We start from the raw sequence: 19,371 nt of genomic DNA, 5'->3' as shown, positions 1-19,371 counted from the left end.
AGGTTTTATTTTATCTATTTTAAATATATACAGGGTGTTTTTGAATGGAGTAGCATAAATGATACCAGTGAATCTACATTTCAAAAGAACACGATCTGCAAAAAATCGCCTTAGTAAAATGTTCACCCCTGAAGAGATATGGCCCATCAGTTTCCAAAAAAATTATGAAAATTGGCTGTAATTTGAAAACCGAACGAGGTACAAATAACAAATTTTTTACAGGTTGTTTACTAATACAGATGCGAGTTTTCAACTATTTTTCGAAAATTTTAACCCCACGAAAGGGGTTGAAATAACCACCCCTCAAGCCATTTTTGCCATAACTTTTATATTTCGTAAAAACTCGATATCCAAAAATACGCATTAGATAAACTGGTTCTTTTAGAAACTTTTACCTCTCTAGCAATTTTCCTTTAAAACTTTTCGTTTATTAATAAAAAAATAAAATGTATTACCATTCACCTCACACCGTATATGACTGCAATCGATCAAAGAAAAACTAAGTGTGCTGCTGTCATGCCAGTTGTCACAATTAACTCTTCTGTAAGTTGTCACTGTTATCAGTTAAATACTTTTTGGGTGTAAATTAACAAGAATTATGCCAAATTTTACTAATGATGACTATGTGGACATGCTACAAGTGTATTTTGAATGGCGAAAAAACTGTGCTGCGGCAACAAGAGCGTATAATGAGAGATATCCAAATCGTCAAGTTCCCCACAGACAAACTTTTTCGGCGGTAGAACAAAGACTTCGGGAAACTGGAAAAATACAGCTGCATATTGAGGGTACCGGCCGAAGACCTACTGTTCGTACTATTTATCTTGAGGATGCAGTACTTGAAGAGTTTGACAAAAATCGTCAGAATAGTACGAGAAAAACAGCAATGCACTTAAATGTGTCCCATAGTGTTTGGAATATTGTCCATGATAATTTATTATATCCTTTTCACCACCGGCCAGTTCAAGCTCTACTTGAACCAGACATGCATAAGTGAGTTGTTTTTTTGCGAATCGTATCTTAATATTCTAAGAAATAATTTGAATTTTGCCTCAAAGATACTTTTCACAGATGAAGCAACTTTTCAAAGACATGGTTTAACCAATATCCACAATCTTCATTCCTGGGCTCCTGAAAATCCTTACGAAGTATCTACATATGACAACATTTCAACATAATTTTAGTTTAAACATTTGGGCAAGAATTGTAGGAAATGTGCTTGTCGGCCCTTTTGTTTTACCTCATCGACTTGGTGCTGTTGAATATTTGCAGTTCTTAAATGAGCATCTACCACGACTTTTGGAGGAAGTACCGTTAAATGTACGTCAGGCCATGTGGTACATGCATGACGGAGCTCCTGCTCACAGCACTGTAGTAGTTAGGCAGTGGCTTAATTCAAATTACCCGAATCGTTGGATAGGTCGCGGCAATTAGGCACCTATCTCTTGGTCTGCACGTTCTCCCGATCTAACGCCCATGGATTTTTTCTTTTGGGGACATTTAAAAAGTATTATTTATGCGACCCCAGTTGACAGTGTTGAAGAGCTGCAGAAAAGAATATTCGTGGCGGCTGATGAGATTCGCAACAATCCCATAATTTTTGCTCGAGTCCATAACAACTTTGATAAACGTGTTAGGTTGTGTTTAGAAAGATATGGCAATTATTTTGAAAATGTCCTTTAACTAAGTTTTTTGTTTTTTCTCTTTTTGATTATAAATTATTTCTTGGTTTCGTTTTCATTGTACTTCTANGGGTCGTCTGCATTTTTTCTACATACAATAGTGTTATGTTAGATAACTTCGTGGTGATATAAATTAAATTACCTTAATTTTTCCCATAGAATAGCTGCCTTGGTCTTTGTTCGTATTTAGGAAGCATCTTTATACTGAGAGAAAAACCCCTCTTTCAAATATACACCCAGTAATATTATAACATTAACTATTTAATGAAACGTTAAAATTCAAGGTTTTTTCATTAAAAACCCCATTCCGCTGAATTAACATGACAGTTATTTTTTACCCATTTGCCACCCCTCATATCATACTAGGTGTGAAATCAGCTGACAGTAGTTGCTTGCTGCAGTGGCAGTAATACAGAATTTTAACAGAACAGCGGATACTAACCTTCCTTGCCCTTCGTAAGCGTTCGGAACTGGATGGGATTCTGCTTAAACTTAAACTATTAACGGTTTAAATTTGTTGCTCTTTTGTTTTGGCCACTGAAATGGCTGAATAAAAAAAAATAGAACATACAATATTTGGTTCAGAATTTCATAACTTTTTAATGTCACCTGTTCTAACTTTCCTAAATGCACCCTTATCTACTTTACGTAGTAACAATAGTATTATTAGCTAAACTGGATCAATGTCAAGGTCATTGATATTGAAATTCATAAAAAAATACATACAGTGTATTAAAAAATGGCAACACATACCTAATTGTTTGTATAAACTTGAAACGATTTTAAAAAAATATCAAATTAGAATTTTAATTATTTTTTTTTATCGTCAAAACGTCAAAAGATTTTAAAACATAAATTAGTTTTATTTACAATTACGTACCAATATTATTATATTATTTTTAATAAATCATATAAAAAATATATTATAATTCTATAAATAATTATATTTTTTGTGTTTTATTTATTATAATTTAGTTTAGTTTGTTCTGTTTAGTTTATTTATTAAATAATGTTAGACGCCAATTTATAGTATTATAAAGATTTGTTTAACATGTGGAATGTATTTAAAATATTTAAATTTTGAATTTTCTTATAGTATCTTTAAAAAATATCACAATAAAATATGTTCTATACTTACCAAGCTAGCTCTTTTTATGTCACTTAATTTGATTTTGAATCTTTAAATGTAAATTTATTCATTATATATATATTTTTTAAATTATTCTCAAATTATAATTTAATTATATTTAAAAAAAAATTAATAACTTTAATGATAACTAGACTACACATGTTCAGTAATCACACAGTTCAGTTCTACACAAATCGACCATACTCTAGTTGATTTGCTAAAATAGGGTTGTTGAGCAAATTTCAAAAAGTAGATAATATAATTCTACACATATTAACTAGTGTGTATGCACAATTAGAGATTGAGAAAAGGGTCAGAACAGTTTTAAAATATTTATTTAAAACCAATTTTTTTATAATATTTCAAAACGGCTGTGACGTCATAAGGGGCACCTTGCAGTGAAATTATGTGTAAATGATTGCGTAAAGGAAAAAAATTAGAGGAAGAAGACGCTCTGTCAACACTGTCATCGTAGTGTCGTCCATCAGTGACACTGTCGCATAAAATATTTTCAAGTCTACGAGTCATTATTTTCCTTAATCTTCGAATTCCTTTATTAAGTAAAATTATTATTTAGTAATAATCATTTAATATCTCCCCTTAGAATTAAAGTAGAATGTGCGAAACGGGATTTGTGAAAGCTACTTCGCAAATTTTACTGAAAATTGTTATTTTTATGATCATGAATTGAATTTTTAAAGAGATAACCATTTTAATATTGGCGAAATCAGAGGTATAAAAGTACTCAGGTAAGGATCAACATATTTAATAAATGATTTTATTGTGTTTGTTTATAATATAAATAAAATAAATAAAAAATAATATAAATAGGTATTTATATTATAAAATCAGTATCACAAATACTCTTAATTGATATACTGCTGTTACTAGTGTCATTTTTGTTTAAAAAACAGAAAACAGGGCAAGAGGGTTTGACGGACAATTTTGATATATTTTCTTCTTCAAAATTATGCAATGCTACTAGCTTCTTGTTCAATTGCCCCTTATGACATCAGACTAGTTTTTAAGTAACGCAAAAATTCATAAATTATTTCTATCACTAATTTGTCATGTACTTAAAATTTTACTATACAGGCTGGTCCTTTTATATAAAATCTTTGTATCAACAATTTGTAATGGTTTGTTTTTATAGTCAACAACCCTATTCTTCTTAACTTTTTTCTGCTCATTGGCGGCAAATTTGGATATGTCCCATTAAAAACTGTACACGTTCTGCTTATAATCCCATTGCAATGTCCGTGAATGAATAATAAATTTAAAATATCAGCACTTGAATATGTATTGTTTTCCATTTCTTATAAACACTAAATTAAACTGTCACTGCAAGAGACTAACAACAAATTGACAGTTTAGTTGTTTGTTTTGAAGTTTTGCTAAAAATTCCACAGTTATCGCAAGAAATTACATGATTTTAGGTGATTACACAGAAAATAGTAGATAACTTAAAAACTAGAAGAGATAGGTATAGGGAACCCTGATACCGTTCGAAAGAGCATAAAATTGTGTATCAGAATATAGAAAAACATACAGGGTGTTCCATTAAAAAAAACCGACTTATGAAGGTTTGAAGTTAACTAAACTCGGCATTAAATTTCTAGCACCTTCTATGCAATTAACCACTTTGAAAGTATGGATGGGAAGCTTAGGGGTCTAGTTATCCCCCCCTGTAAATATTGTTGCTTTATCTTTCTTACTATAAAATACACATGGTTTGAAGCTAGTCATTGTTTCTCTCCATTTTATTGAAAATAATTAAATATTAAACGGTTAATTTTAGGAATAGGGAAACTTCATAAAAGTCCATCTAAAATAAGCAAGTTGATGGTGACTTCCGGTATAACCGGAAGTGGTATGTGGACGCTGTCATGTATTATTATGTACTAATCTAATTACTTTAATATATTGAGTATGTATGTCAATGTCATTAAAGATAAATACATCATATGGTGGCAGCCGTAAAAAGTAAAAATATTGAAAAGTAAGGTGTTGTTGCTGATATTAGCCGAACACCGGAGGAGAAAGTAGTGTTTATTTAATAATATCTTGGTGGAAAAACCAACAATGGCAGAACATTCAAAAGCTCCAGAGGAAATGCAGTTTGCAGGGGACATTGCCAGTCAGTGGAAACTGTGGACACAGAAATTTGAGCTATATCTCTTGGCTAGTGGAAAGTCAAATAAAACGGATGAAGTAAAAATAGCTATCTTACTCAATCTATTAGGTGATGAAGTTCTACATATTTACAATACTTTTGAGTACAATGAGGACGAAGATCAAAAGAAACTGAATATAGTTTTGAAGAAATTTCACAAGTACTGCAATCCTGTCAAAAATACAGTGTATGAACATTTTAAATTTTTTAAACGTGAACAAAATCCAGGAGAAACTGTGGATCAATTCGTAACAGCGTTACGACAACTTGCAAACACATGTGATTTTAATGAAAAAGACGTTCTTATACGTGACAGACTTGTGATAGGAATCCGTGATCTATGCATTCAAGAAAAATTGTTACAAAATTGTAATCTTAAATTACCAGAGGCTATTCCGATTTGTCGTTCTATGGAGAACAGTGTGGCTACACAAAAAGAAATTTCAAAGAACAAAGAACAAAATACCTCAGTGTATGCAGTTAATAGGTACACAACAAACTATACAAACAAAACCAAATATTCTCCGTTACATAAGGAAGAACAACAGTATACGAGACAAAATGATGGTGGTAATCCTAGTACAAGTAGAAATAATATGAATGTGAGAGGTCTTAATAGATGCAAGAATTGTGGTTATATAACGAGCGTTCAAATAAAAACGTGGTCGAAGTTGGCTCTGACACATTGGACGTAGGGAGTAGCTTATAGCGACCAACTTAACCTCATTTCTCAACGAGCTGTATAGCAGCTGTCAGTTTCAATAACGTTAATGACTAGTATAACTTTATTTTAAAGAATAATCGTGATAACAATAACAAACAATTAAAGGAGCTGCGGAAAGTGTCCCCCTCCTTGTTCCAAACACATTTCACACCTGTTCCTCAAAGAATTAAAGACATTTTCTAAGATGCTAGGGGTATTGTTAATTTCACGAATCTTGTCTATAAGTCGAGCCTGCAGATGGTTTAAATCAGGAATAGGCAGTTCAAAAATAGTGTTTTTAAGGTAAGGCCACAAAAAGAAATCACACGGCGTAATATCACATGACCTCGGTGGAAATTTATGTTCAGCATTGAGACTTATTAGTCGATTTTGGAAAACTTCCCTCAACATATTCATCGTCTCGCCTGCCGTGTGTGCCCTTACGCCATCTTGTTGAAAGTAAAAGTTTGTAATTTCGTTTTCTTCCAGCTGGTTAACAAAAGGAGCGATAATTTCTTCTCTATACCTTTGCGCAGTAAAAGTACCATTAAAAAAAATAGGTCCATAAATCCTCCTTCGATTGAGAGCACACCAAACTCCAATTTTTTGAGCATGTAGAGGGCCCTCGACAAAAAAGTTATCTGGTTTTTCAGAAGACCACATCATTCTCATATTCTGTGAGTTTACGTAACCACTTAAATGAAACCAGGCTTCATCAGAAAAAAAGGTGATATTATGAAGTTCACCGTAGTTGTTTAAAAACCATTCACAAAATACAGCCCGTCGCGTAAAATCAACTTCATGGAGTTCTTGCTGACAAGTTAAACGATAGGAGAACAAACGCAAATCTTTTTTTAACACAGGCAGGTACCGACTGATACTCCCACCATTTGTAATAAAACACGTACAGAAGTTCTTGGCGCATTTTCCATTATTTGTTAGACATTTTCTTTTAATTCTTCAGTCCGCTTTTTAGGTCGGCCACTTCCTTCTTTTCTTGTTACACTACCCGTTTCACGAAAAACATTAACACAACGCTGAACTGCACTTTGAAAAATTTTGTACTCAACAACGCCGGGAAATTGATTTTGAAATTCTATGAAACATTCCTCAATAGAATATTCCATATTCCATCAATCTTGCGTCCATTTCTAAAGTAGGACTCTATGATAAACACTTTTTGTTCTTGAGAAAACACCATTTTAAACGCTTTTTAAAATGAAAATATTCAAATTGATAGTGGTGATATAGCGCTTTGACAGATGACGTTTAAGTTCATTTGCTATACGCTACGCCCTACGTCCAAATTTTCAGAACCAACTTGACCACGTTTTTATTTGAACGCTCGTTACATGATGTAGATAAATGCTCAGCTGTTAATCGTTACTGCACTAATTGCAAGCAACGTGGACATTATCGGAAATTATGTAGGAGCAAATTGGTACATAATGTTGCAAAAAGTGAACAGTTCGAAGAGTGTGGTGAAAATGAAGAAAATTGAGACGAAAGTGAAGAATATCATATTGTGTGGACAATAAATGACTCGTGTGTTAATTGTTATTAGTAAATAACGTACAAATTAATTTAAAAATTGACACTGGAAGTCAAGTAAATATACTTAATCACAGTAATTTTAAGAAACTTGGAATTTCCGAATCTGAACTTCTGCAAACAAAAACCACTTTATCGTCTTACTCGGGGCATAAAATAGACATTCGAGGAAAAATATTGTTCCATCAACGAACATACATCACACCTGTTATTTTATATTTTACAATCCAATTCTGCTTGTTCAATTTTGGGACTTCAAACTGTAAGTGAACTGCAAATAATTGATGCAAATAAAATGCAAAAAGGACATAACAAAACTATATATAATGTGGAAGACCATCTATCAGTTCCGGAAATACTGAATAAACATAAAAGAGTATACAAGGGTATGGGTAAAGTAAACAAAACATATAAAATAACACTGAGGCAGGATGCTGTACCACATATAAGCGCTGCAAGGAAAATTCCTTCAGCATTAAAAGATCAAGTGAAGAAAAAAACTTGATGAAATGGTCTCGGAAGAAATAATAGTTCCAGTGACTAAATCTACAGACTGGGTCCATCCGTTAGTAATAGCACCCAAATCAAATGGAGATATTCGTCTTTGTATGGATCCCAGGAGTTTAAACGCGTACATAAAACGTGAAATTTTTCAAATTCCCACAATAGACTGTCTTTTTAGTGAATTACATGGAGCAAGATATTTTACACTACTAGATGCATCGCAAGCGTTTTTACAAATACCCCTGAATTATGAAAGTTCAAAACTGTGTACAGTTGCAACAAGTTGGGGCAGATTTCATTATTTAAGACTACCTTTTGGCATCTCGTCAGCTCCGGAAATATTTCAAAGATTTATTTATGATGCTTTGGAAGGGTTGCGTGGTGTTATTGCATATATAGACGATATTCTTGTGTTCGGTAAAACTGTTGAAGAACATAATTCGAATTTGGACAAAGTTCTTTCGAGAATCGCAAAAAGTGGACTTGCATTGAATTTACAAAAATCAAAACTTTGTGTGAAGAGTGTTAAAATTGTCGGACATATTATTGCAGATTCTGGAATAGCACCAGACAATGAAAAAACGCAAGCAATAAGAAAAATTTATACACCCAGAAATAAAAAGGACCTACAACGGTTTTTGAGTATGATAAGATACTTACCAAATCTGTCACAAGAAACAGGAATTTTAAGAAAACTTCTTAGCGACAAGATTGACTGGACTTGGACGCAGAATGAACAAAATAGTTTCGATCACTTAAAACAACCAATAGCGACTACTACTGTTTTATCGTACTTCGATCCATCAAAAGAAACCTTATCAGTTGATGCAAGTCCATATGGTTTAGGTGCAGTTATAGCTCAAGGCAATCACCCAATAGAGTATGCCTATGTCTCTCTTACACCTACCCCGCAGAAATGCAATCACATAGAAAAAGAATTACTGGCTATAGTGTATGGGTGTGAAAGATTTCACTACTATTTATTTGGAAGCAAATTTAAAATCCAAACAGATCATAGACCACTTTTAGGCTTACTGAAAAAACCAATAGATGATCTTTCTCCACGAATTCAACGTTTGGCTATAAGACTATTGAGGTATAATTTTGATCTAGTTTATATTCCTGGAAAACAAATGTTAGTTCCTGACGCTCTAAGTAGATACCCAAATTCTGATGTAATCAGAAATATAAAAATCATGCGCGTCTTAAGTTCTTGACTGGAGTTCCTTTCGTTCATGCGTTCAATTCGTTTCTCGACAAATAACTGAGCGGTTAAAGTGGTTTCTCTACCAGCTCATGATTTATTTATTTTAAGTTTTTAAGGCTTTAGTTTACTTTGATGATTCTATTTTTTAATGTACAGGGTGATTCACTATATTTTGACCCCCTTTAACTTTTTTGTTTTAAGAGTTATAAAAAAATGTGAAATGCAAAAATTGCACGATTTTTTATTAAGTTTTCGAAAATGATAGTAGAAAAACAAATGAAGTTCAAACAAAAAGGCCGCAGATGTTAACTTTCTTAATTTAAATGGAACACCCTGTATATTTTTACATATTTGGATAGAACGTTCCTTGTCGAACATAGTCATATAGGGTTTGTTGGGTCCATCTCTAATAATAGGCGAGATAATATTAAAAAACCTAATGATGTTTTTTTTATTAAGAAAATAAGACATCTTGTAATAATTGTTAGACCTCTTTCAGTCATTTCTGCCTTTTTTCCAACTACGTAAGGTTTAGATTTAGTTGTATTTTGACATATCGGACATTGATATATATATATATATATATATATATCAATATCTAAGGACGCTCTACGTTATATCCGAAATCTTGTCGTCACTCTCGTTTTCATGGAAAAACAATAGATAAAAATTGCTATTTTCTTCCATGGACTTGTACACTTCTAACGTTTAACTTTATCCAACATAGTATCAGGTAATTTATAAGTTGCGCAACACATTTTGCGTCTCATTGTCAAAATTGGTGACAGTATTTCAGGTGACATTGAATTACTTACACCTTTTCACATCGAGAGTTCGTTGCCCAAATATACAGATAGAAAACCAGTATAATAGATAGAAAGAGCAGGTTCTGAACTACAGTTTGCTATAGTATTCATTCTCCGGTAATCTATATTTCTGGTGTTTTCATTCCTACCTCTTTTTTCGGATGTTTCTCAAACATTTGAAAATATTTAGTGACAATAGAGTTATAATAATTTTTTTTCATGTCATATTCGTAAAGAACGGGTTTCAAATAATAAATCCATGTACTATATGCATACTAAGACACAACAGTTAGATGATTTCTCCAGGCTAGAAGAAAAAAAGTGGAGCCACCGTTTATAGACTAAAAATATTGAAATAAAATACATACAGGCAAATTCTTGCCGGGATCGATTCATACAAAATGTATGTCGCATTTCCGTTGGTTTTATATTGCTAAATATTTACCCAATTTGATTTAGTTGATTGGTTGTCCCATCAAATTTGTAAGAAAGCGCAAACTTCGACTACTAACTAAGCTCTACTCGCGATGATCCCACATAGTTTTCTTAAAGAAGGAATTATTTTTCCCTGTAAAATAGAACATAGAAGGAAAGTTAGAAGCTTTCGAACAAACTTTGTTTCATGCATTTTCATCAAGAAACGGAAGAGTAGTCAGTCGCACATTTAGTGCAGCGCCGCATTGAAATATGTACGTGATTCTCTGACTGTTTTGCATAAAAATCGTCATTTTATGTAAATCCCTAAATATCTCCTAAATAACAAACTGTACGATAAAATCAGCAGGAATCTTTTTCGTAAAATTCTCAATACTTTTCAAGTTATTCGCGAAATACGTTTTTTTGCAGTTTTCCGGCTATTTCCCGAAATATCAGTCCGCTCCGGTCCAGAATAATTTTTTTTATCTACATACTAGCAAAATACTAATCACATGCAAAGAATTGTGTACATTGGANTTGAAATATTATTAGGAATTAAAATAAACTATGGAGAATATCTTAACTACTCTATCTTAATTCCTATAATATTTAAATTTTCTACTTCTGTGTAACCCATTTTAAATAAATAATAATACAAACTGTCAAACAATAACAATGTTGTCATAATATTACCTGTCACTGTCACGGCCTACCATATAACATTGTCCATGAGTAAATAAGCCCCTCACGGACTAATTAGTGCAATTTAGTTAAAATACTTATACCCATTTTGAACTATATTAATGTTCGATATGTCAAAATATATTGCAAATAAATCTAAATCCTTACGTAATTGGAAAAAAGGCAGAAATGCCCGAAAAACGTCCAACAATTACAAAATATTTTATTTTTTCAATATAAAACGTTCCGTTTGTTTTTTAATATTATCTCGCTTATTGTTAGAGATGGACCCAACAAACCATATATGACTGTGCTCGACAGAGAACGTTCTATCCAAATGTGTAAAAATATACAGGGTCTTCCATTTAAATTAACAAAGTTAACATCCGCGGCCATTTTGTTTGAACTTCATTTGTTTTTCTACCATCATATTCGAAAATTTCATAAAAAATCGTGCAATTTTGTATTTCATATTTTTTTATCTCTTAAAACAAAAAAGTTAAAGGGGGGTTAAAATATAGTGAATCACCCTGTACCTAGTTATGTCTGTGTAGAAATTTTATTATAAGCAGATACCTAATGTTGAAGTGATAAATTAATAGGAAGAACGCTTCTGTATCTTTAAAGCAACTTTCGTTAGACTTTAGACATACCTCCGTACCCGATAAACCTCTTAAAAATATTTCATACCATTTCCGAGATATAGGGTGTTGTAGTTTTATTCAAATGCATCTGAGGATATTTCGTGCACACTATAAAACTAGTGCTAACAATGTATTAAAGATAAAAATCTAACGAATCCCAAAAAATACTCAAATCAGTCGCGTGGTTGTTGGAAGTCCCCTCAACTAGTAATCCCAGAATTAAAAAAATATTTTTCAGTTTATTTTTCCTTTTACCATGCATGAATCTTATTTCTAATCTCGCCACTTCTAAGTGCTGAGGCAAATTTAAATAAAATTAACACTAAAAAAAAAATTGTCTAAAAAATTACTTTTTTTGAAGAAAACCGAGGATATATTTTACACATGAAGAATTAAATTAAAATTATCTACTTAGCGCATAACATTAAAACTTGAAACCATTACTAAACTAAAGCTGAAGCCTTTTCTAGCAAAACAAACAGATTGCCACTTGTTAATTGACTGCAATATTTGCCTTTGCAACCCTCTTCAAATATACATTGTTTGTCCACTGTATACAGTGCACCCATAAAGTAAAGCATCATTTTGAAGAACAGGTGAAATTTATCTATATTTAGAGGATGCCGATTTGTGTTTATTACAAACGAATACACCTTAGGCCGATTGCAAACACAGCCATGCATGGTCGCCACTGGTGGCTGCTACACGCTGCGGACTGTATTTTGTATGTAGTTTAAATAGGTTCAGCGCAAACACAGCGTTGGCAGTGGCTCGATCCAGCCACGTTGTGGCAGAAGTCGTACCTCGCTGCTTGTAGCCGACGACAGTCACTCTTCTTTCAGCGCAAACACAATCCACAGCGTTTAACTGGTACATTTTCTGAAATTATGAGCACAGAAATGGTGGACAATATAGTCGAAGATGTATTTATATTCAAAATTAAAAAAAAATTCATGAAAAGTGGCGGCCACTAGTTAAAAAATTAACCGCACGTGGCGGCTATCTGTAGCGAATACTAGTAGTTGCTTCTAGCTACTTGTGGCGACCACACGTGGCTGTGTTTGCGATCGGTCTAACGGCCACTAATGGCGACCACAAGTGGCTGTGTTTGCGATCGGCCTTAAGTACATAATTCATGGTATACATACCACATCTGTAACTAAAAACTTATTTTCTTATTAAACAAGAAATAATTATCAGATGCCAGTTTCAACCTCATTTTTATAATTTTTGGTGATGCCATATTCTCCATGACTTGTAGTGTAATAAATTGTTTTTATTATTGTTAATGTCATTTGTAACTCACTCTACCGCAGAAGTCAGTGTTACCGCAACTTTAACATTATGGAATAGATTAGATAGATTAGATTAGATTAGAGAATTATTAACAGATTTTAAACTAGTAATAGAAACCGATAGTACATAATAAGTTAAAAAATTATCGAAAAGATAATTATCAATTTATCTTGGAATTACAAATAAAGAGAAATTATGTATTTACCTGTATTAACCATGTTAAGCAGTTAAAATTATCTATCTGTTCTCTGTTTAGCAAGTTATAAATTATACAGCTTACACATGCAATTAAAATGTAGTACATAAATACAAGATTTAAAATTCTAGGAATAATGTTAATTTTTTAATAATTACTAATAAAAATATATAACTTACTTTAATATTAATGTCAGCAGCATAACGAACAGTGGCACCAATTCCTGTGGTACAAAGTACTTTCAACATCATTCCTGACTGTTGCTTACTTACAATGGTTCCGAGAATTAAATCTCCTACTCTAACATTCTAAAAAAATCAAATGCATATTAAGGGGTACACATTTCTAAAATAGTAGACAAAGTAGAAAATTGGATAAATATCATTATATCAAATGTATTGTTTACTACCATGTTAAACAAGGTCACGAGAGGAAGGGAAACACCGTTAGAAGAAAAATATCTGAACTTCGGTTTGGCTTCATAGCAAACTTACTCTTGTAAAAAGATTTTTTTAACTTTATTAGAGTTAATAAAGTTATTTTACTATGTATTGCAACGGCTATGGGATGTTTTCTAGGAAATTAATGAATTTTATAAAATTTGATAGTTTTAAATAGAGCTTTACAGGAATAAAACACTTAAAAGTAGAGTGCACGAACAAATTTAGGACAAACTTTCTGGGCTGATTTCTTTTGTGATAAATAAATAAAAATTCACGTTATCGATTTTTTAAAGTGAAATCTAACCATTTTCAAAAATTATAAAAACCATTGAACATGTAAATTTCAATTTTGGTGAAGTCCAGTTCCCATATGGTAACTACATTCATGCAAAATTTAAATAACTGATCAGTGACGTTTAAATTAGAAAATGTCAAGTTATTTGACATTAAAGAGAAAACTTATTCGACATTAAACAGAATCTTCATTTAGATATTTGGATAGACCATTTTCAATCAAAATTTTTGTGTCTGTTTAATTTTTTTGAAGGATTGTAGAGGCTTTTGGAATTGTTTCAAGAAAAATTGCTACTTTTGTTTGCTTTCAGCTCTGAAAGTTGGTCATAATCGTTGCGACTCTTTGTACAGGCAGTAAAAAGAACAAAAAAATATTGTAGGTTTCTTAATAAACATATGGCCTAAATGATTTTGAAAAAAATTATAACCTTCCAAAGGAGGCACAAAGAACTTAACTTTTTTCAAATAAGTACATATTTCCAATAAAGTAGTGATGCAATGACTGTTAGTTTTATAACTACAAAAGTTCCAATTACATAAGTATTTAATATTTACTTGCAATATATTTTGACATGTCATACATTGATATGGTCCAAAATTCGTATAGGTATTTTAATGAAATCTCACTAATTAGGCCCTGTGAGGCCTAATTACTCATGGACAATATTATATGGTAGGCCGTAACAGTGAAAGGTAGTGTCAGGACAACATTGTTATTGTTTGACAGCTTGTATTATTATTTAATTAAAATGGGTTACACACAAGTGGAAAATTGAAATATTATAGGAATTAAAATAGAGTAAAGTTCCTCTCCATACTCTATTTTAATTCCTAATAATATATCAATTTTTTGTCTGATTTTCTTAATAAAAACCTCTTCGTTTTTTTTTCAAGTATCTCGCTTATTGTTAGAGACGGAGCCAACAAACCCTATATGACTATGCTCGATATGGAATGTCCTGTCCAAATATAAAAAAAATATACAGGGTGTTTCATTTAAATTAACAAAGTTAACATCCGCGGCCAGTTTGTTTGGACTTCATTTGTTTTTCTATCATTTCAAAAAACCGTACAACTTTTTTATTTCACGTATTTTATAACTCTAAGGCTCGGTACTTTCAGTCTCGGTTAAAGCTTGATTAACTGATCAGGCAATTAGACTGTACATATACTAATTTATTTTATATAGTATATTCAGTCTAATCGACTGATTAATTAATCAAGCCTTAACCCTTTCGCTGAACGTAGCTACCGCGACGTGCGCGAAAGTTTATCGCGTGCGAATATATATGTCTGGAGCAGTTAGACCACTTATAGTTTTACATTATGTTGTGTTAAATTACGATTTACGATAAATTTTACGATTTTATTTTGAATAAAACACAGTATATGTACTAAATAGAAACTGAAAGAAACATGAACAATCTTGGTACTATTACCAGTACCTCTTTCCATAAAAATATTTGTCACAATCGGTATAAGCTCGCCCGCAAAAATTCGCCTTACCAATTGCAATAACTGAGTCACTAATGCGCATGGTTGCGAATATATACGGTTTGAGCAGCCTGATCCAATTTAACTATTCATGTGAATTAATCCGTCTGGAGCAGTTTGAGCCCTATAATTTTTTAGCGAATATATACGTCTGGAGCAGTGAAAGGGTTAACCGAGACTTAAAGTACTGGGCCTAAAAACAAAAAAGTTAAAAGGGGGGTTAAAATATACTGAATCACATTGTACTGGTGCCACAGTACTTGTTACGAATTTTCGCGCAGGTCTCCGCAAACATACAGGCAAGTCAACGATTGATCATGCTAATAACGACCAAACATGATTAATAATAAAAAAAATTATAACTGCCAATTACGGTTAATCACAATCACTGTATCACTACAATAAAAGCACAAAAATAATGCATTTAACTTTTTAAGGTTTATTTCCACACCTTATGACAAGTCATGGATCATACTTAGTTTGTGTATTTCTGTATATTCCGCGGTCGAAATTATAGAGAGTGACTCATCGCTAACTTTTGGACTAGTAAGGAGGATGAAACGTGCGGGGAACGAAAATCCATTGGTGTGTCTGCATAAAAGGCAAAAAGATATAGAAAATATGGAAAAAAGATAAAACTTAACATCTAATATTTTTGACGGTTTGCTACAGCCGACACTTTGATCCATTTTGATTATTACAACGATTTAAAACGTCCCGGTTGTGTTTTTTTAATTTATAAATTTATTATAGCCACGGAATTAGACCCCTCGCTTATGCTATGGCGTTTCTAAGGAGGGCTAAATCAAGTCCGTTTACACCCACTAAAAAAGCATTTCCTTATTCCCTACCAAGTGCAAAAGACAGAGATAGAATATAGATCGACATTCAGTGTAACTTAAGTCTATAGGCGATTATAGATTCTATTGATGGGCGTAGAGAGCGGCACATCATTTAATACAAGACAAATAATATTGAACCATTATAAAAATTATTTTATGTTTTATACGCGTTATGGTAATAGTGTTATTATATTATGTCCGAGTCACTCTCTATAATTTCGACAGCGAAGTATAAGTACTTTATAAAGTTAATTATTTCAAAGTTTAATTAAAATTTTACTACGAAGCTTAAAATTGTATATTACATCAATTACAAACCTTGGTAAAAAACAGTAATCTTTTCTGCTTATCTGCATTGGTGTAAGTTTCAAATGGAGGCATAATTGCATACATATCTTCAGTAATAGTATTTTCTTGAAATGCATGCTTAACAGATATAGATTCTAGTGAGAAAATAGAATTAGACTTTTTTATCAAAAACTGCTGGAACTTTAATCTCTTTCCACGATCCTGAAATGACAAATTTTTTTGTCTTTGGCCGTAAACATGAAAATTTAAATCCTTAATATTTCGTCGAACAAGATCATTTTCACCAAATTCACTTTCCCATAATTTCTGAAGTTGTTGGCCGTGAAAATTTAATGATTTAGTGAGCAGTTGGCTATTTATTAATTCCATTTCCAAAATGGCAGAAACAAAACCTGAAATTAAAAAAAAATACAATATAACCAATAATAAATATTCTCAATTTAATCATGTATTACAGGGTGTTGCATAAGTGTGTACAACAAATATAGGATCGCATTCCTTGGAAAATTTTAAGGGGTCTTTAAACCTCTTGAACGTTTATGAAATATACAATTGTCATGAGCAAAGTCAATGAATAGTGATTATGACGGATTTATACGCTGCAAAATAATTTGTGCACATCCCACTTTTCCATTTACCTGTAACACAGGAATCCAAATTCCTTCCATACATACTGATGGTATTGATTATATTTGTTTTGTTTTTATTTTCTTAGAATACCGGGTGACTACGAGATTACTACCCAGGCTCTAGCTTAGTCACGAAAAAAGATATCGATCTCAAATTTTGGGCATGCGTATCATTGAATTTGATGCAAAATTTAATCATAAAAAGAACTGACTGTCACTTCCTGTTTGACCGGAAATGCCCTAAACTTTGTTATTTCATATGGAACACCCTGTATATTATTTTTGTTTTCAATTCTGCTGAAGAAACTAACACTAAAATATGTATTATGTCCTATACCTATCTTTGACAGTTTCCGAGAAAATCGCATTTTAAAATGTCAAATGTGTCATTTATAAATTCCTTTTGAAAGAAAACAAACGAAGAAAGGGACAAAGTCATATGGTATCTTTAACTTATTTTAGAAGTACTAAAGTCTGATATCATAAAAGTGTCGCACTTCCGGCACATCCGGAAAATACCGGAAGTCATCTTTAATAGCAAGTAACTGCAATAATTTTTATGGAATGCCCTACAACTAATTGAGAATTCGTATTCTACAAGCAATTTCGAATCATTTTTATGTACACTTCCCTATACCCAAAGTTCGGAGTTTTTGAGATATTAAATGTTTAATGTAAAAATGTCATCTGAACGATGCATAAATGGAAAACGAAATAATCAGTCAATGCATAGATCAGAGGTGCCTAGGAATCTTAATTTTAATATGGTTGCTATGACAGGCTTTTGTTTTTAGACGCCATATCTTCATAATTACTTAAGATTCCTAGGCACTTCTGATCTATGCATTGACTGATTATATCGTTTTCCATTTATGCATCGTTCAGATGACATTTTGACATTAAACATTTAATATCTCAAAAACTCCGAACTTTGGGTATAGGGAAGTGTACATAAAAATGATTCGAAATTGCTTGTAGAATATGAATTCTCAATTAGTTGTAGGGCATTCCATTAAAATTATTGCAGTTACTTGCTATTAAAGATGACTTCCGGTATTTTCCGGAGGTGCCGGAAGTGCGACATTTTTATGATATCATACTTTAGTACTTCTAAAATAAGTTAAAGATATCATATGACTTTGTCCCTTTCTTCATTTGTTTTCTTTCAAAAGGATTTTATAAATGACATATTTGACATTTTAAAGCGCGATTTTCTCGGAAACTGTCAAAGATAGGTATAGGACATAATACATATTTTAGTGTTAGTTTCTTCAGCAGAATTGAAAACAAAAATAATATACAGGGTGTTCCATATGAAATAACAAAGTTTAGGGCATTTCCGGTCAAACAGGAAGTGACGGTCAGTTGTTTTTATTATTAAATTTTGCATTAAATTCAATGATACGCATGCCCAAAATTTGAAATCGATATCTTTTTTCGTGACTAAGCTAGAGCCTGGGTAGTAATCTCGTGGTCACCCGGTATAAATACAGTATACTGTTTGTGACGACCAAAATCTATGGTAAACTGAATATGACGTATATATACGCTAGCGCTAAAAGGCATCAAGCCAGAGAGGAGTGCACTTCTCACACCGGATCAAGGCGTTCAAGAGGTTAATATACATTTTTTTTTAAGTTTTTCTCAAAAACTGCTGAATATAAGCAAACCAAGTAACCACCCCTTTAATGTTTTTTTTTATAAACTTGTTTATTCATTTAGACTTCTTAAGCGAAATAATATTTTAAGAATTTTTTTAGAACGTTGCAAAATACGGTACTGAGCTTTTGTGTAGTATATGCAATGATGCATTTTATTTACGGTAATTATTTGAAATTACATATTTTTGTATATATTTTCTCTTTCTTCAAATTATCAGTTAGGTAAACATGTAAAAACGGTAAGTACTTCAAATGGTCGATGATGTTTTCAAATCAAACATGTACCATTTTTTTTGTCATTCAAATTTATAGCTTTCAAATATGGACTAATTCCTCCTGCCTCACCGTAAATAAAATGCATCATTGCATATTCTTGAATCAGAATGATGATTATTCCCTACAATTAATTACAGTAAGATACTGACATGTACTACATTTAAACTTGATTACCAAAAAGTGTTTTAGTGACAGCAACCTACTACGAATAAATTATACAAACAAAAGCTCAGAATAGAGGTTCATACCATATTTTGCAATATTCTAAAAACATATTTTTTCTCAAAAACTAATGAGCAATACAACATTTTTCTAAGAGACAAAAAGTTTCTAAATAAACAAAATTGTAAAATATTACTTCACTTATGAAATCTAAAAGAACGAAAAGTGGTTTGTAAAAAATACATGAAATGGGTGGTTTACTTCACCTCCTT

General features: G+C 32.0%; 1 protein-coding gene across 1 annotated transcript in view; it reads right to left on the bottom strand.

Annotated features, from left to right (window-relative positions):
- The window catches only part of LOC108915012 (tetratricopeptide repeat protein 14 homolog), a gene marked incomplete at its 5' end in the record, with an annotated part of 100,068 nt that extends 83,305 nt beyond the window's left edge, over positions 1–16,763 (bottom strand). Inside the window, 2 exon segments of the mRNA XM_018720959.1 lie at positions 13,169–13,297; positions 16,381–16,763. Coding sequence (XP_018576475.1) covers positions 13,169–13,297; positions 16,381–16,740 — 489 coding nt within the window.
- Between the last annotated feature and the right edge of the window lie 2,608 nt (positions 16,764–19,371).

The sequence above is a fragment of the Anoplophora glabripennis genome, unplaced genomic scaffold, assembly GCF_000390285.2.
Source record: "Anoplophora glabripennis isolate ALB-LARVAE unplaced genomic scaffold, Agla_2.0 scaffold1151, whole genome shotgun sequence".
NCBI lineage: Eukaryota > Metazoa > Arthropoda > Insecta > Coleoptera > Cerambycidae > Anoplophora > Anoplophora glabripennis.
The sequence above is the reverse complement of the archived record's forward strand: the minus strand, read 5'-3'. Positions and strand labels throughout refer to the sequence as shown.